We start from the raw sequence: 20,562 nt of genomic DNA on the forward strand, positions 1-20,562 counted from the left end.
ACTTAGCTACAAAGTGACACATTGGCAATGGGGTGTTGCCTAAAGTGATTTAGAGTCTGAGACATTAATTAGGGGTGGGCGATATGGAAGAAAAGAATCATAACACAATTTTTTTCTTTGTAAAATCACGATCACATTTTTTCATTTAGATTATACAGACAGTTTAACATCATAGTCCTAATTGGGGGAAAAAAGGATAAAAGATTATTTAAGTCTGTGTACTTTTCAATCATTTTTTCTTTTTTACATTTATTTGCAGTTGTCTGTTCTTCCAACAACAGAAAAAGGGAAAATCTTCAAAAAATACTCGAACAAAGTGTTTGGTTCAAACCAGCTCAAATATTCCCACTGACCTGCTGTGCTGCAGGTTTTAGTTGCATTCTTCAGGAGCCATTTTGGTTTCCTTCCTCCCACCTTCACTTTCTGTTCAGTCTCATAGGCCAGAGGCTCCGCCTCCTCAATCTCTGCATCTCATTTTTAACTGAAACTGAACCATTTATAATTACAATAAAACAAGAATTCAACAATACAGTATATGTAAAACACAACTTTGTCTTCCAAAACAAATGAAACACGTTTGACTTCTACACACAAAAGAAAATTACATCCAGGAATTATTATGCAGTTAGCGTGGACTCTGCAGTAAGAAGCCAGGAGGACAGTAGAGGCAGCCGCTATGACGAGGACGACTGAGATTGGTTATCTCGGTCAGTCAGTCAGAGTTATTCGAACTACGGAAAGCAGGCGAGGACCAAAGTTTATTATCGTGAAAAAATACAGTATTGAATGGGGAAATTTAAGCGTGAGAAATGTCAAGTGTGGTGTGACAATGGGTCAAATTGCATGACTGTCACACTCAAAGGGTGATGCTTGGCAGCTCTGTGGATGCCTTAGCAGTTTGGAAACCTTTGCACTGTTTGTTTTGTCTTCACAGGAAGATCCGTTCAAGGTGAAACCTGCAGTTTTTAACAGCCAACAAAGAGAGCTGCACACAGACCCATTCCACTCTGAAGACCCCTTCAAGAGCGACCCCTTTAAAGGTTTTTAAAACTTTCTCTCAACTTTCTTTTTTCTTTTTTTTCTTTATTTATGAAAGGTTCAAGGACATCTTACACAGTCACGTTGACTCACATTAAGAAAAAAAACCCACAGTAAAATAAGATGTCTCTGACATGACTTACTTAAAACACTTTTCTCTCCGTATACCCCTTTGCCTTGTTTTTCCAATTTTGGAGTCTTTTATTTTGATTGAAATCTATAGGGATTAAAAAAAAAAAAAAACTTTTCTCTATTTATCGCTGACAATAAATTGTCTTTTTTTTTTTTCTTGCTCTATTTTTTTCTAAATTTTTAATTACTTCCCAAGTCTTAACCCTTGCATTGTAGTTTGCTCTCTTCTTAACGGCTACCTAGATTCGACTAAAATTGCAGGCTTTATAAAAAGATTGTGTAAAATACTTGAGCTTTTGTCAGATAATGTTTGCCATAAACTAGATTACAATTTAATTTATCAGACTCTTTTATCCAAAGCAATGTACAACACAAGCAGTTAGGGTTCAGAAACTCTCTCAACATCCCACAGTGATGATGGCCCAGGATAGATTAGAACCAGTGACCTGGCATGATTCCATCTCGGAATCACTAGATTCGCTTATTTGTCTCCTCCACCACAATGTTTCAAACTTGTCCTTGTGTTGTTTGTTTTAAAGATTAATATATAATATATTAAAAAAATGTGGAAAGAAACTACAAAAATCCCAAATGAAGAGGAAAATCAGCTGCGGCGCTACAAAACGCTGCACTTTGATGCAAGGTGGGTTTGTCACAATGGCTCGTTCTTGCTGTATTACAAGAACAAAAACAAAAACCAACCATAAGACATCATGGTCACCTTTTTTGCTATAGACCAGACGTGGGCAACTGGTAGCCCGGAGATTACATGCGTCATGTGACCATCACATTTTATTATTATTTTATGAGAACCTGAATGAACAAACAAAGCAGTCAAGCTCCAGTTACTTGTCTGCTTGATGGAGCAGTTGTTTTCACTGCCTTAGTGCCTTTGAGCCTGGTCCACAGTTTCTCCTTCTTTACTGACTGGTTCAGACACAGGAGCTAATTAATTTTCAATGTTACGGTATTATTATTATTATTATTATTATTATTATTGTTATTATTATTATTGTTATTATCTGAGGTGAAAACCTTTTTTTTGGGTGAAAAATGGAAATTTTGAATTTGAAAAGGGGTTTTGTTGTTTGCATTTGATTTTTTCATTCATTCGTTTCTTGTCTGTCGTCAGACTTTTTGCTCTCCGTTTGTTTATTTCTTTCTTCAGTTGAAATTGCTTTCTGACTCTTGTTTTCTTTTCCTTCCTTTCATTTCCTGTTTGCTTCTTGCTTTTGGCTTCTTTCCTCTTTTAGGTGATCCATTTCAAAATGATCCTTTTACTAAGCCGCCGTCAGCATCCACAGGTATTTACTTGAGTAAATGTATTGTTTTTTTTTATAATTACTTCTTTATTTTTTACTATTTTTGTCAATGGTCACTAATAATTTAATCCCACAGAGATATTACAGATATATTCCGATCACATTGACTTTGAATGCTGCCCTCTCAGTCCTTTTATCAGTGGCTTTGTTTGAGAGTTTGTTCACTAAATTACACATACACACACGTGTAACAATCTCATTTTTAGAAAATTGTACCATATTTTTCATCATTTTAAAGAGTAAATTATCTAAACGCAAATTTTACAAAGATTTTGAGTCAAAGTAACTTTACTACAGGTCTGAATGACGGGGAGAAAAGATTATTTCGTAATACAGGTTCAATTGACGATTTTCAGCACTTTTTGCCATGTCACAACTCTGGGTCCCGTCATTGCAAAATGAATTTAGCAAATTTAATTTCATGCTACCTAAGCATACAGTGTAAGCCATTTTATTGTCTATTATCACTGTATGTTTGATGCACAAAAACTTGAATGTCATTCCACACTCAGGATTTGGAAAAAAAAAGTCATTTTAGTTAGTGTCACAGAAAACTTGTTCCACTTCATTACTTAATGAGTCAGTGTCTCACTCTTTGAACTAAAAGGTGAACTAAGGTTTGTGTAACCCCTATACTGTAGCTATGACACTGGAGCTGTGCACAACATGTCAAGTTTTTTTTTTCCATTTTAACTGGGAAATAAGGTGGGAATGCTTTTCACTTTCTACTCCGTTATCATCAACTTTTTGATGTCAATTTTTAAAAAGTCAATGAAGGACATAAGGTATTAGAACAGGAACCATGAAGTTGTACCTCAGTGTGTGAGGACTGTGACTGACTTTCATGTTGTCCACTCCACTCCGTTACCACAAAAAGGTACTGGAGTAGAAAGACCTTCATCATTCAACCCCATGTTAAACAAACATTAGGAAAAATTCAGCACAGCTGCTATGCTACTCATACAGCACAGGACCCCCCCTTACTGACATGGGAAATTAAGTGAGCTACTGCAACCTTTGAGTTCCATGATTTCCAACATCCCAAATGTGCCCCTAATGAATGTTTCACCCATAAACTAATCTGCTTTATATTTTAGTTCACTATGGGGTCTATTCTCCCGTCTGGACTTAAGCGTTTTTTTGCGCACCTGCAGTCACGTGCTTCTCTCCAATGCGTATTCTTTGGTCCAGGCTGCTGACACCCCCACCACGCGTAAGGAGCCAAAAAGTGCGTATTTGTGAATGAAGGCGGGCTGAAGGAAAAGAGGCGGTGATGTCATTTTTTTGGGGCTGTCTAGACATCACAGAACCTGGAGTTTTCCCAATGCTTGTAAATGTCATTGATATCCATGAAAATGATAAAGTTCACTTTTAATTTGAAAAGCCTTTGTTGATAAACAATGTAACAATTTGATTTGATCAGATTATTGCAGTGTGACTGAGTCACAGTTAAAATCTCTCTCCTTCATCATCATCATCATCGTCATCATCATTGCTGTAAAGCGTGACCGAGTTAGATGCTCTGGAGATATGAGGAAATAACGTGGCTGCAGCGTCCTGCTTTAATACAGAGGGATGTTTGCAATGAAACAGAACTATTGGCTTCCATAATACACAGTTTTACACATAAATAGTTTAAAGCGACCTGAGCTGAGCCTCATTAAGATATGTGTGGGAACAGTTTCTGCTCCTTCCTCATCCGCATATGACAGCTTGTTTCAATCTGTAGTGGATCAAACTATGACTTTACGTTGGACATAGTATGAAAATAGTTGAATCACTGTGACCAACGTGGACAGAAGTCTGCTTCTGTCAGAGTTTTAATTAATCACACAGCAGCAGCTGAGTGACGCACGAGTCCGTGTGGCTTCAAATGTTACTAAGTCCTTATTTCTAGTGCAATATACTGTTTCACCTTATCGGGGCGCTGCACTTATTCCATTGTTAGAAGCGTGTAAGAGGAAAAGGACTTACGCACACCGGAGAATGTGCGTAAAGCCAGATTTGAATGGGAACACCCACATTTCAGGGCTGCTCCACCCACAGAGTGTAACTGGGGTGAAGGCGCACAGCAACTGACTTAAGTACAGGGGGAGAATAGCACACAGCGCCGCTGCTCGGCTTTTTGGACTTACGCACATGGGAGAATAGAGCCCTAAAATAATAAGGTTGCAGTTTGTAAGTTTGTTTTTGGCATAATTTGTTCAAAAATATATAAACATCTTTGAACATATTATAATCCAATGTGTTCTGAGTGGACAGTGAATGTGTTCTCCTTCTCCTGGCTCTGTAAATTAAGTTTATAAACCCAGGAGCGTGACGTTTTCAGCCAATCAGCGATATTTCTACAAACACGTGCGCTCCATGAGCCATTTTTGGCATTACTATTGGCTGCTCGACTGAAGTCAGGCACATTCAGGTATCATCAGTAGTAAAAGTGTAATGATGGACGTTCCAGCAGAAGTCTCTATTGTAGTGTTAGACACAACAGTTACACGGCAAATCAAGCAGAAAAAGGCAGACCGATGTGGAGTAGCAACAGTTTAAAGGCAAAAACATACTCGGAAGGAATGGGCCGCTTTGTGTCCTCATGGACAGGGTCCGCCGCACACACACACTTGTTTCAGAGAGAGAGAGAGAGAGTGATAAGAGATGGGATAAATTGCATGTAAACCTAAGATAATCTTATTCAAGGTTAATTTATTTTACAGTCTGGATGCAGATTGATGGTTTTCAGTCCGCTCAGAGCATCAGTCGGAAGGATCACAGCCGACTGTGTGAGCTCTCTTGTGGGAATGAGCTGACGGCAGCAACCTCTGTTCAGGGCAGTAACTACAGAGTGATACGTGCGTTCATGTCAGAGTCTCTAAAACACCAGAAATGTCACTCGTCTTTATTGAGAAAAAGTCACTAAGAGTGTTTAGAAAATATATCGGTATGGGAGGCTAAGTTTCAGTTTTGGTTTCAAAACAAAGCGGAGAGAGGATTCTACATACAGCAGCTTTAATGTCAATTAGTTGTCTAAAACTAAACTATAACTGAAATAGTCCTGATGACTAAATTTGATAAAAACTATGTTACATTTTAGTCAAAAGACTATAACTAAAACTAAATTTGCTGTCAAAACAAACAATGAATTAATTAATTAATATTTAGCATCCGTTCATCATGAGATGAAATTGTTGTTTGTCTTTGCTGCAGATCCTTTTGGAGGAGACCCGTTCAAAGAAACAGATCCATTCAAGGCTTCCTCTGAAGATTTTTTTAAAAAAACATCTAAATTGGACCCTTTCTCTGGGCCGGACCCCTTCAGTAGAAGTGCCACGTTACCCTCCAAGGTACAAACTTTCTAGGGTTAGGGTTTGACCACCTGCTTTTCTTTAAAAACCACAACATGGGTTTGTTCTTTCTCATGTGTATACATGCTTTTGATGTGAAAGCAGGGACAACACACACTATGCACAATTAAGTAAGAAAAGTAATTGTGATTAATTGTAATTTAACTTTAGTAATTGAGAACGTAATTATAATTGACTTTCTGAGGATAAACATTGTTTTAAATGTAATTGGAAAAACTGCTGGTCACTGTAATTGTAATTGAACATGGGTAATTGAAAATGTAATTGGAGAAACTGCTGGTCACTGTAATTGTAATTGAACATGGGTAATTGAAAATGTAATTGACCCCAATCCTGATCACTGTTAAGCTTTTTTTCTTCTTTGTGTAGCAGGCCGCTCACCTCCAAAGCAGTGACCCATTCTCCTCCTCAAGCTACCAGAAACCTAAAGCACCAGGTATGGCTCCTTTATTCTGCTGACATCATCAACTAATAAACAACAGAACAAAACACGTTGTTGACCAAATGATGATTATTATTAGTTTCTTTGAGTAATGGCTAAAACATTTAAGCTGCCTGAATGAAATTCTTCTTAACCCTGTAAATCCTTTATTATTAAATAATTGACAGAAAAATTCAATGTTTTGTAACTGGAGCCTTTTATGGTGTCTATGAACAACAACAAAAAAATCTAATTAATTCCTATCATACAGTATTTGATACGTCCGGTCTCAATGCTCAAATATAGTTTATTTGTTTTTGTTTTGTTTTTTACCAACAAAAATGATAAATAACCAACATGTACCAACATAAGAACATTTTTAGTGCTATTTTCATGATTTCATTTATTTTTCCTAATTTTGTGGATTATACACTTTTTATTTTGCATGGAGGTGTCCTTGTTCAGATAGAGATGACTCAGCATTTCTCACAGCACACATTGGAAAGGTGTCCTAGACAGTGCTTACATCTGTCTGTTTCACATGTTGGTTACCAAATTATGCAATTTAAACATTTATTTAGTTTACTTGAAAAATTACTTTTTGTTGCTTGATGATATGTGAAATACATGAAATACAATGAAGTGACAATTGACTGATTTAGAATAACATGACCTCGTATACCTGCTGTATCAAATCTGATAAACCTTTTTCAACATGGTTTTACTAAAACAGAGATTATGAATTATATACTAATATCACACTTCATCAACCCAGTAACTCTTCCTTTTAATGTTTCAGTGAAAATGTTCATGCTTTTCTTACCCTAATCTTTTCAATCTAAAACCACGTGTGTCTTTTGTCATAAATGACTATCTTGTAGAGTTACTGGAAAGACCTCTGCTGAGTTAATTACTGTCCCATGGTGGTTTATCCTTGTATTGCATGTATATAATTGTATAAATGATGAGTGTTCTTCATAAAAGCTATCAGCTGTTTCACACAGACTCACAGGCTGCTGGTGCACTTTTCTTCTCCTTTGCTTCAGTCTGTGACTGAGACTCTGTGATATTTCATTGGTCGACTCATCATATAGAAGCAGGAGGAGCGGAGCAGCTACTCTGTGTGAAACAGCTGATTGAGTTTATGAATGAATGAAACAATGGAACGCTTACACGTGCCCAAGTTAGTCACAAACATTCAATGCAAATAGCACATTTGGGGTCCTAAAATATGATTGAAGAAATTAACAATTATCACATTTAAGCACATTTTATTATTTAAATAACTTAACATTTAATGCAGAGATAGGCAGGTTTTATCAGAGCGGGGGCCACAAAAATGTGATTGTCTGATCCGAGGACCACATTATCAACATTCATAGCATTTAGAATAATAACCAATCAGAGCATTAATACAGGAAAGAACAAAGGGTTCTGTCTTTGTAGTCATTTTGTGTGGGTTTTCTAGACATTTTGTGTGTTTTCGAATTCATTTTGTCTATTAACTTGTCAATATGATGAATTGTTGTTGCCTTCTTGTGTTTTTGGAGTCATTATGTGTTTTTGATGTATGTTTTGTGGTCTTGTTATTTTGTGTATTTTTCTGTTATTTTGTGCATTTTCAATGGCATTTTGTGTGTCTTTGAAGTGATTTTGTATATGTTGTTGTTTTTGTAGTCATTTAGGGCCTATGTTATGAATCTAGATTGGATTAATCTCCATTAGCTTCAACTAACCAAACATTCCCTGTCAGACAGGAGCTGTTTTACAACCGTCGATCACCTATGATCACAACACTCTAATTGAAGCCAAGTGTTTACAGCCTCGCTACGTGCGCGTGTACATGAAAGGGGTGGAGATTGCAGCATCTGACCAATCAATGGAGAAAACTGGCAGACTGAGCGTCTTCACAATGGAGGAACAGCTTATGATCTTAAACAAATATAGTTAACATAAGTCCATGATGACAGCGAAGAGCCACAGTGAATTAGTGCAGCGCACAGCAGCTTTGCTCAGATCTGATCCACTTCATAACATGTTATCAACCAGGTTGCGGAAGTTTAAAATGATGAATAATTAAAATCAATAATTCAGACCAAAGATAATCCTTTTATTACAGAAAAGGCAGGAATGAAAGAACTCGGGCAGGAAGCTGCTGACACTGTTAATGTGCAACAGCGTGAGATTATTTATATTAATCCATTGGATGATAAAAGGACAGTGCTCTGCAGTTAAACTTTATTACAGCACACACGTGTTTCTATTCAAGTAGACCTCTATCACACACACTGGAATTAGAGCACATTATGCATGTTCCTGCTGATAATGTCAGCCCCAGCGTAGTAAATAATTAATTAAATAATTATTAATGACTTCAGCCGTCCGTGCACACGGATCGAGACACAGGCTTCAACAGCTGACTGTAAATCAGTCCATTAGATATAAATCTATATCTTTCCTAAAGGATGTCACGGTAAATGAAAGGATTACATTTCTAATTAATAATCTTCTTTCCTAAACTCAGCTGTCAGATTCGCACCAACCAGGATCTTTTTCTAAGATATCTGATTGGTCAGGAGGCGGGGCTTTAGGACTCGCTAACATCTAAGCCAGAGCCAAACCTGGTTGGGACCAGGTTAGCTGTTCAGCTTTAATTGCCATAATGATTAAGCCCTAGAAAGCTTTGTAGGACAGCACACACTAATTAAATCCCGGAAGTTAGCGCGATAAGAGGTCATCTAGAATCGTAGCATACCCCCTTTGTGTTTAAGTGGTTGTTTAGCATGTCTTTGTCATCATTTTGTGTACTTTTGTTGACATTTTGTACATTTTGCTGTCATATTTCTGTGTTTCTGGAGACTTTTTGTTTTGGGGGCCGCACAAAATTAGACCGATGGCCGCAAAGTTGCCCCCGGGCCGCCAGTTGCCTATGTCTGATTTAATGTCTCCAACATTAAGAAAATATGACATAAGATTGTGTGTGTTTAATTAAACACTGTTTAAAGGGACAAGTGGGCTGCTCTTTTTTTCACCCACATGTGAATAAATATAATAATAAAATATTTTGTTTAAAAATCATCTTATTACCACTGCGTTTCTACTAATCATTTCCAGCAGCATTAGCCGCTCTGCTGTGTGTGAAGCAGCACATTTGATGTGAAAATGAAATAAAGATCAATGTCACATTATTATTATTATTACTATTATTAATATTACTAATATTATTAATATTATTAATAATATTACTATAATTAATGTTATTTTTAACACTATGTTTTCTTCAGCTTTTATTCTTGAAGGTGTTAGATGTTACTCTGTACAGTCACCTGTATTTATCAGGTGGAGGTTGTTGATTGTGACACTTTTTAAAGGTTAGAAATATTTACTAAATGTCTTGAAAAAAGAAATGTCTCTGAAGCTGTTAAAAGTAATATATTTCCATTTCTCAGACCTTTTTGGAACTTTGGACCCATTCGGCAGCAGCTCATTTAACAGCAGCAACAGCAGCAGCTCGGCCGGCTTTGCAGATTTCAGCATCATGTCCAAACCCAGAGAGGTTTTTGAAGGACGCTCCAGCTGGATGCCAGAGTATCAGAAGGTACAGCATGTTTTTAGGCCGGACTACCGGACTCAAAACATCCTCACTTTCTTCTTCTTCTTCTTCTTCTTCTTCTTCTTCTTTACACGAGTTAAAATCGCTACTCCTCTGTTACTCGTGAACAAAACAGGCTGAAATTTGGTAGGTATAATCTATGGATGTGTACGCATTGATGCTCGGAGCCCGATTTTTGATTTGGGGCCGAGGGGAGCCTCGAGCCCCAAAAGAAAAGAAAACGATAGTTGATTTCTCATTATTTTGCAAGTCAAATATTACGATGGTTGGTGGTACTGAATCATTGGACATACCAATGCATAATTGGAGCCCATTACCCCGTACGCGTCACGGGGGCGCCAGGGAGCGGATGTTAAGAGTCTCTCTAAGACCTTTTTTTTACTCGGTGGAAGAGTCATTTGACTGAATTCTCGGGGACGTGGTATGTCCTATTCGGTGCGAAGACGTTCCACGGGCCCTGTCGTAGTTCATCCAAACTTGCTAATTCAAGTATTCTTTGCATGTCAACTGTATCTGATACAACCTTCACTGATGATGTTACGTTGTATTTGTCTTAAATTCTGTCATCTAAAGCACCTCACTCACTCACTTAGTGTGGTTTGCAAACACAAAACATCATTCACAATTTCACATTTTGTTTTGTACATAAGAAACATACCTGTTAAACAAATACAACATGTTTTTCACATACAATTGCAGAAAATATCCTTCAAATACTAATAAACCAGATACAAAACTATTCTACAACAATGAAAAACTGTTACATGACTTGGCACTAATTTTCCACCTTACAGATTCACACACAAATGCCAGTAAACTTTCTAAGAAAATATATTGTTTTTGTAATTGAAGGATGTTTTTATGTGTAAAACATGCTATATGTTTCCAATGCATGGTGTATTTGTAAAATACGTAAGTTTTTTTTTTTTTTCAAGACAAAATACAAAACCCATGACACACCAGGCCCAGCAACTGACTTTGCTCCAGAGAAGAAGAAAAAAGATGTATCTCTAAAGTTAAACGTGGACCACAGTGTAAACAAAGCACATGTTAACAGTCGGGTTAAGCAGAGGAATGACGCAGTAGGTCAATGCATTTGTTCAGGAGAAGCATCTCTTCCATCATTGGACACCACGGAGTGTAAAACAGCTGAACACGTTCACGGTTCTGGCCAGTACTGTTGAGCGTAGGGCAGGGGTGTCGGACTCCACCTCGCGGTGTGGATTCCTGAGACTTTTAGATGTCTTCCAGCTCCAACACACCTAAATCAACTGAATGGCTTGTTATCATGCTTCTGCAGAGTTTAATGAAATCATTGGTTTCAACCAGGTGTGTTAGAGCAGGGACACATCTAAAAGTCTTAGAAACCCGGCCCTGGATTACTGGAGTCTGGCACCCCTGGCATAGGGGTTCTGTAGTTTAATTTTGACCCCCTACGCTGTGGTGTCGCCCCCTAAGGTGTGTTTTAACCAGTGTAGGGAGCTTTTCTTTTGTTTTTTTCCTTTTTTAATCGGTACCATCATAATAATTGTGACACACATGGACAAAAAAGGGAATTCCAGGTGCGCATTGGGTTGTTTTAACTCTTTTTAATTTGTATAACAGAGAAACACATACATCAGCCGCACTATCTATTTAATTCAGGCGATTTGCTCGGATGCTCCTGTCTTTACCGTCATGTTTATAACTCGCATCAGATCATTCTACATGCGCACACTCGATGTGAATACAGTCGGGTTGAAACGTGTTCAGGCTTAAAGAGACATCGGCTTCATTGGGGTCGAACAGGTACGGGCCGTGTTCTGTTGGGCTCACGCCGGGTCGGGTCTTCTTTTTTCGGCCCAATTAAAGCTCTAGTGAGTTTATCCTCTGCTTTGTAACCATAATCATCGTCCAATATAAACAGTGTGCTTCATAATCTAAACAAAAACAATCAACTAAATAAAACAAAAGAAAAATATTGAATTAATGAGTTTGGGGGGCACGTCCATAAGAGTCCCAATATTACTGCGGGTTCCACATAATACCTCATAAAAATTTGAAAAGCGCGTCTTTGAATCAGTCTTTTGAATAAAATGTTATTTCTTGTCTATACAGTGTGTGTGAGTATTTATTAGTGCAGGACCTACAGTATACCAAGCATGAGTAACTCTATAACTACATTCATCATCACCTTCATCAATTCAACAAATAACTTTTGGCTTTAAAGTAAGGCAGTAACAAAAAAATAAAAAAGATAAAGAAAATTTGAAGAGTAACTAAACCCCAAACCCACTTTTTTTTTGCTGACTATATGTATTTGAGTATTAAGTAGTGCTGTTTATTAATCCGAGTCCTACTCTTTGCGTTTTAGTAAAAGTATTTTCTTTTTGCCTATTTAGCTGTAAAATGTCAGAGTTACTGGGTTGAATGCCGGCTATTACATTTGAATTTTGCTATTGGTTGTGACAAATTCTTTGGATTACCCTGCGTTCCTATTAAAACTGAAAGGAGGGAGGAGGGTTTCCTCTAATCACAGCCCTCAGTAAGAATCGATTGACAGCCTAAGAGGAAGTCCACTGTCCTCTGTGTGTGATGATGTTTTTTGAATCTGTGTTTCTATAAAGAGCAGATTCTGCTCTAATCAGAGGGTTCATCAAGCTATGTGTGTATTTACAGACACATCTATGCTATGAGTGTATTCCCGTCTGTCTCTGCCTGTGTGTGTCCGACTTATTGCTATGTGCGCGAGGTTGTGGTAGAGCAGGGTTGTTTGCCCCTGAGTGCTCTCTGTAAGGCTGTATGAGCTTATTATCATGATTATGTGTGCCTGTGGTTGTAGTGACACATCTCAGCTTGTGTGTGTGTGCGTGCGTATTCCCATCTGTCTCTGCACACAGCAGTGTGGGCTGAAAGAGTGGGCATTTTTTGAATTTCCCTCCTAGTGGCAGGTCAGCAGAAAGCAGGAGTTTAGTTACTCTTTAAAGTTTACTTAACAAAATTTGGCTATCATATGTTTATACATTTAACCCCCCCCCCCGACACACACACACATGCTGTGAAAAACTCCTGATGAGAATTCTGACATTACTGTTTTTTTTTTATTGTCTTCTCTCCTGCTGTCTGTCAGACGGCCTTTGTTGATGACCCATTCAACAGGAAGAGTGACACACCTGCCCTGCCTCCCAAAAAAACCATTCCTCCCAGACCCAAACCTCCCAGTGGTGAGTAGATCATAGTGTGAACAGCTCGAGCCAGATTTACTGCGGGGTCGCTTCTGTAAAAACGTGAGCCTCACATAATGTCTTTCTCCTGCTCACATTCAGATTTTTTCTTGTTGTTGTAACTTTTACCTTGAAAAGAAATAGGCAATAGGCATTAAATTATGAATACATTATAATGATATAATTCCACCTTTTTTAGTAAATTATGTACAGCAGCCACACACACTCCACTTGCAATTGAGCTTAATTTAGCTCTTTTTATTTGTGTCCCTAGACCAGAGGTTTTTAACTTTACTTTATTTTGAAAGGACTTCCAAGTGGTAGCACTTTGGTGACTAACTTTTCCAAAGGTCTATTGTTTTCAGTTTAAATAGGAAATTACATTTCAATGATAATGAAGTGAAATGTTCTAGAACATGGGTTTGAGTCCCACTGGGTGAAGCTCCTTTTATTCTGTACACTAAGGATAAGCAAGTACAGAAAATACAATTAGATGAACATCCTCACGAGTAGCATCTGTACTGTAATGGATTTCAGCAGTAAACATCCTGACAGGCTTTTTGTGTTGGTATTTCAAATATGCAGTCAAATTCTTGTTTCAGGGAAAAGACAATGGTTTTCTTTCACGTTACTCCAATGAATGAGAAAAACCTATAGATATTGTAATGTACTCTTATACTGTAGCTGCTAAGGACAATGTTTTATTATTATTAAGACATGTGTAGGCCTCATAGATCAATAGCTTTAAAAAAAAAAAAACATTCGCCCATAAAAAAGATGTAAGGGGTTGAAATTGATCCAAAGTTCGCTTTGATCTCCACTGTAAACACTCTTTTGTTGACATTGTTGGAAAAGTTCCATTCAATTCATTGTGGGATGCGGAGTCCTGTAGACCAGGGGTGTCAAACTGGCCCGGGGCCACATGCGGCTCTTGGTCTTGGTCTGTACATAATACAAAGAATTACATTATTGCAGGAATACAATTAGAGACAACAGAAAATACTCCAAAAACAGAGATAATATAGATAGACTACTAGTTACAGAAATTGAAAAGAAGACACGATTTCTGAAACAATCTTACTATGAAGTGGGGCCGAGGGCAACCAAACTATTGGCAAAAAGACTAAAAAAACAACAAGCAGACAGGACAATTCATAAGATAAGAGATATAAACACAAATCAGATTATCAATGAACCCAAGGACATTGAAACTACATTTATGAACTATTATAGAGACTTGTATAGCCAGCCCTCATCTGCTGATACAGACCAAATGAAAGCTTTTCTTGAGAAACTTGACTTACCAGCAATTGGGAAAAATCAGAATGATCTCTTGACATCAGCCATTACAAGAGAAGAAATTCTAAAGGCAGTAAATAAACTAAAATTAGGTAAATCTCCCGGCAGTGATGGCCTACCATCTGAGTGGTACCGAACATTTAGCGAACAACTTATCCCACTACTTGAATTATCATTTAATTATACACTTGAATATGGTGAAATTCCACCATCCTGGAAGGAAGCAATAATAACAATGATCCCTAAGAAAAATTACAGCGAGACTTGTTCAGATTACAGACCTATATCGCTACTCAACGTTGACTATAAATTGTACACTTCTATAATTTCAAAAAGATATGACCATTTTATTAGCGACATAATAGAGGAAGACCAGACAGGCTTTATTAAAGGACGCCAAACCCATGACAACATTAGGAAAACTTTGCACATTATTGATCATATCCAGAATCAAAATATCAATGCAGCCTTAGTAAGCCTGGATGCGGAAAAGGCATTTGATTGTGTTAATTGGAATTTTCTTTACCTGACTCTGAAACAATTTGGACTCAATGACAAAGCTGTTAAATGTATTAAAGCACTTTACCAAAGACCGACTGCAAGGATAAGAATAAACGGTAGCCTGACTGTGTGCATAACTTTAGAACGGTCCACCAGGCAGGGTTGTTGCTTATCACCGACCTTGTTTGCAATTTTCATAGAGCCTTTAGCTCAAGCAATCAGACAGAATACAGGTCTTAAAGGGATAAAGATTGGGCGAGAAGTACACACTATTGGACTTTTTGCAGACGACGTGATCTGTTTTTTGGAGGAACCAGACACGTGTATTCCCATATTAATCAACCAGCTTGAAACGTTTGGCTTCTGCTCAGGATATAAGTTAAATCTAACTAAAACGCAAATTTTAGCATTCAATTATCACCCCTCTGAACACATACAATTAAAATACAATTTGGATTGGAATGCAACAAAAATGGAATATCTTGGTGTCACTCTAACACGAAGAATCGACGAAATGTACGAAGCAAACTATAACAAAGTGGATAAACATATTAGAAATGATATAGATAGGTGGGCTGTTCTTCCGTTAGACATTGGTTCACGAATAGAGACCATAAAAATGAATATTCTGCCTCGCTTCCTCTACCTATTTCAGTCGCTACCTATGGAGATACCTGAGAAACAATTCAGACTATGGGACAAAACAATTTCAAGGTATATATGGAATGGTCACAGACCAAGAATAAAATTCAAAACGCTACAGATAGGGAAAGATAAGGGAGGAATGTCGCTGCCAAACCTCAAAGAATATTTTCATGCAGCACAAATTAGACCTGTAATTTGTTGGTGTGATGAAAATTATGTAGCAAAATGGAAAAATTTAGAGAAATTTGTACAAGGAAGAGAAATCGGGGGCCTTATTGGAGACCGGGAAGAAGCACTAAGTATGATTAAACATGTGGACACTATCACCCAATTTACTTTAAAAATGTGGTTTAAGTTAGTTAAAAAATATAGATTGGAGAAAGAGCTGAGATTAATCCAATGGATAGCCTATGATAGGCGTTTCATCCCCAGTTCTCATGACCAGACATTTAAGCAATGGATTTCAAGTGGAATAACAGCCATGTGTACGCTAATTAAAAATGGGAATTTTATGAGTTTTCAGGAGATTAAAGAAAAATATAATTTAAACAATCAGGATCACTACAGGTATCTACAAATAAGGGACTACTTTGACAAAGAAATAAAGCATAATATAAATTTGGATAATAATGGAATAATCAGAACCATAATTGGAATATACAATACAAAGAAATATAGAATAATATCTACATTGTATCAAAATCTATTGGAGACAAGAGGGAATACAACTTCATATGTTAAACGTAAATGGGAGGGAGAGCTGGGGGTGAATATCTCTGAAGATGAATGGCTAGACATTTGGAGAACACAACAGTCAAGCACATCATCACGTGCATGGAGGCTATTTTGTTGGAAGAATATAATTAGATTTTTTATCACACCTAAAATCCAACACAAATACCTGTCAGTACCACAACCATGTTGGAGAAAGTGCGGGGCAACAAATGTAGACCATTCTCATGTCTTTTGGCTTTGCCCTAAAATTGTAAAATTTTGGGAGGATGTTCATTTGTTTATTGTCAGAATTCTGAACTATGACATACCCAACTCATGTTTATTACTGTACTTTGGCAGAATGACAGGAAATGTGTTAAAAGAGGACAGATATTTGTTTAAAATTTTGTTAGCAGCTTGTAAAAAAGCAATTACGAGAAAATGGTACAAACCAGACCCACCAACACAAGATGACTGGCTCAAAATGGTGAAAGAGATTCACATCATGGAGCTTTTGACCCATAAGTTAAGAAAAATGAAAAATTAAGAAAAATGTCTGGAAAAATGGGAGAAATGGACTGTACACACATCGACAGGATAAAGACTATCACACTGACACTAACATCAGATCAAACTGTAGAGACACGGCAATGCAACATGTTCTTTTTCTGTTTTTGTTTGCTTTTGCTTTTTTTTTGTGTTTTTCACTTTTGTATGTAAAAAAGGAAATAAAAAATAAAGTATAAAAAAAAAAAAAGAAAATACTCCAAAAACACACAAAACTACTCTAAAAATGAACAAAACAATACCCGTAATACACAAAAATATACATAATTACAGAAAATGAGGACAAAAGTACACAAAAAAAATTACTCAGTAAACTCACAGTTGTAACAAACAAGCGAAATGAACAAAAATACACAAAAATTACTTCAAAAAATGCAAAATGACAGCATAAATACACAATATCACTCCAAAAAACATATACTTTACAAAAAAATACACAAAGGGACTACAGAAATGCACAAAATGCCTCATATTGAGCAAGACAACAATAAACATACACAGAATGACAGAAAAACACACAAAATTATTATTATTCTAAATGCTGACATGAATGTTGATAACGTGGCCCTCTGATTAAAACAAACACATTTTTTGGACCGGCTGTGATAAAAGTTGCCTACCTCTACCAGTGACTAGGGTTGGGTAGGCAGGGCTTTGCAAATCAAGACCACCAATGTCAACACCAATGATAATTCCATATGTTTCTGCTGGCAAGTGTTAATTCAATTCAATTCAACTTTATTTGTATAGCGCAATTTACAACAAAGTCATCTCAATGCGCTTATCAAAATATAAAATTCATAATAAGAAAGAAAAAACCCAACAAGATCCACATGAACAAGCATTTAGCCATCTAACAAAATCAACATCGTAAAACACCATTAAAGAAACATAAACAATTATTTTATATAGCCTCCATACAGATATATTTCATGACACGGCAGCACATCCGTTGTTTGTGTTGGAAACACAGAAACATGGAGAAAATGACAACAACAACAACTCGGAACAGCCTCAGTGAGGCACATCCACAAAGCCAATTCTTCCTTTCACTGTAGAAAATACGAACAATGTTCTGACCTTACCTTTGCTGAAGGTCTGGTAGCTCAGGTGTTGGTCTCCCATCCTTTAAAAGCTGTCGTTTTTCCTCAAAAGAAAGTTTCTTTATCGTCTCTAGCGCCCCCGCCCACTAGCTAGAGAACGTAGCAGCAGCCACGTGCTATCAATTCACTAATGTACTTACGTATAGCATTTAGCATAGCGTGGGTAGAGAGCTACCTTTGGACATAAATGGTTTTCATCTTGGGGAACTGACTGCGCATGCGCAAACACACAAAAACACGCTATGGAAACAGAGACATATTAGCAATGTGCTTTTGGGAGGGGGTGTGGCCTCCTCCTGCCTTACAGCGGAGTGAGACTGTGCAGTGTCTCTGCCGTACCAGGAAATAGCGATGTTTACTCATTTGGGCTATGAAACGCGCAAAATGCTGATACTTTCAAACGTATAGGTACTGTAGGCTATCGGAAATTGAAAAATAAATAATTTATAATTATATTATAATTAAAACAAATAATCAAGATATCAATTCACCCTGGGTAGGCACTGCCTACCTTGCCTACCCTGACTGCACGTCACTGACCTCTACTCTAAAGGGTCGGATTTGGCCCCAGGGCCTTGAGTTTGACACATGTGCTATAGATGGATGGATACAAGTGTTTTGACTTCATTTTTATCATTTTCAACAAATCCAAAACTGATACTGAGTGGAAGTCAAAATTACCATGTTGAATTAAATATTGCGCACAAACCGAGCATTGTTTGTAGCTTTCATTACTGAATATCAGCTTGATTTGTTAAGGTAAACACTGTCCTGATGTTGGTCTTTTTGTTGTGCAGGAAAGACAACCCCCGTGAGTGTGACGTGCACTGCAGACCCTCAAACATGTGATCCCTTCCAGCCGTTCAGCAGCGATGCTCCGGATCCTTTTCAGACTAAAAAACCTCCTGGAGATCCGTTCAGTGGCAAAGATCCTTTCATCTCATCCTCGGCTCAAAGTAAACATTCAAAGTAACAAAGTACTAACATTCACTCACAACTTTGTGTCACTTTAACCCCCCTATTATCCTTTGGGTCAATTTGACCCCATTCAGTGTTCATCAATCATTTCATGACTTTTCCTAATTTGATGGGTACAATTAATTAAGTATAAAATCTTCATGATGATATTTTGTCAATGTGCTGAACACATATTGCACGCATTGATGTTCTTCTGGGGTCAATTTGACCACAAGCTGTTTTAGCTGTGTAAAACTTGTCTGTCTGTGTGTGACCCCTGTGTGACCTTAAATATCCACACCTTAATACTTTTGAGTTGATACATGACATGGAACAGCTCTTTCACAGTGAAAGTGATGTAAAGGAGGATGTCTGAGACAGAGGACTTGATAGTGAATAACCCCAAATGTGTTACATAAAAATAAGTGAATAAATGTGTTTTTGAGAGGAAAGGAGGGTTCCCAACATCATTCAATATGGTTCATTTTATGAGAGTCATGAATGTGCACCCCTAATCAGAAAAGATTTGGATGAAACATTTTCAAGATACACTACCTCTAAAACTGAAACTTTGACCTGATAGTGGCGGTGCAGGAAAGGTCATTTCATCACCACAACCAATAGGGTTCAAAATCTTGTGGTCATTAATGTTGTCAGTAAAATTGAGAAGATTTGGAAAATTATTCAAGATAAATTAATTCTAATTTAAAAGTCTGGTCTGATGGTGGTGCTAGAGAACAGGTCAAGGTGGATAGGCGGAAGAAAATAGATGGATCGATGGATCTTAATAACATTTCAACATGGTTTCACTGCAGAAAAAATCACCTTCTCAGGCTTTAAGACTTTCTGAAATATGGAACAATATACATATATATTATTTTTTCTAGATTTTTTTAATGTAGTTAAGTGAAATTATTGAGCATTCTATTGCACATATTGATTTTGATCACATTTCTATCATGATATGTATTAGTCTTTTATTGCCCAGCCTTAGTGTATTTTCCCATGTAAAATATTGTGTGGTGTATGAATTATTTAATAATGACAATAAGTAGCTTTCTAACCTCAGTGTTCTGTATTTATTTCTGACAGGGCCTGACAAAGTCAAGGTAAGAGTCACCACACACACACACATACACACACAACAGGGCTCCATGTTACACAGCAACATGAGCAAGTTTAACCCTCGGGGCACCTTTAAAAAAAGTTTCATTCTTTGAGCTTAGGTACCAAAACGGTACCCTTCATAAAACTGTCAAAAAAATGTTGTATATAAATATTTTTTCCCACTTTTTTCACATCAGATCTTTTCAACGACTCAAGACCTTCATTATATTTCTGTATTTTTTTTTTTAATGTTTTTTGCCCTTTCTTTCATAAAAATAATTTTTTTTTCAATGACAAAAACGCTAAATATGCATTATAATTTTTTTAAATAGGTGCAAAATAGAACATTTGATATGAAGTTATTACAGCCTTGAGTAGGTCAATAATTGATAGGATCTTTGATTTTGGGGAATTAGGCAAGGCAAAGCAAATGTATTTTTATAGCACATTTCATACACAATGTACTTTACATGATCAAAAAGTGCAACAGAAAACATTCAACAGCTTCAAAATCAATAAGAACATTAAAATCAGCAGTAAAAACATTTAAAATCATCAACAAACACGATACATCAACAACA

At 37.1% G+C, this 20,562-nt stretch overlaps 1 protein-coding gene across 15 annotated transcripts in view; it reads left to right on the forward strand.

Annotated features, from left to right (window-relative positions):
• Positions 1-20,562, forward strand: part of LOC114462050 (epidermal growth factor receptor substrate 15-like 1) — an 84,566-nt gene that overhangs the window by 59,071 nt on the left and 4,933 nt on the right. For 7 of the 15 annotated variants that reach the window (XR_003673907.1, XM_028444628.1, XM_028444632.1 and 4 more), the window contains 8 exons: positions 935-1,040; positions 2,424-2,474; positions 5,694-5,830; positions 6,221-6,287; positions 9,722-9,870; positions 12,995-13,088; positions 18,715-18,873; positions 19,967-19,983. Coding sequence is in view for 14 of the 15 variants with exons in the window: in XM_028444628.1 (XP_028300429.1) it covers positions 935-1,040; positions 2,424-2,474; positions 5,694-5,830; positions 6,221-6,287; positions 9,722-9,870; positions 12,995-13,088; positions 18,715-18,873; positions 19,967-19,983 (780 nt within the window). In the remaining variant the exon portion in view is untranslated. Of the gene's footprint in view, positions 1-934; positions 1,041-2,423; positions 2,475-5,693; positions 5,831-6,220; positions 6,288-9,721; positions 9,871-12,994; positions 13,089-18,714; positions 18,895-19,966; positions 19,984-20,562 lie in introns of all 15 variants that reach the window. The other 8 variants (XM_028444634.1, XM_028444625.1, XM_028444626.1 and 5 more) reach the window with 4 other exon arrangements.

The sequence above is a fragment of the Gouania willdenowi genome, chromosome 4, assembly GCF_900634775.1.
Source record: "Gouania willdenowi chromosome 4, fGouWil2.1, whole genome shotgun sequence".
NCBI lineage: Eukaryota > Metazoa > Chordata > Actinopteri > Blenniiformes > Gobiesocidae > Gouania > Gouania willdenowi.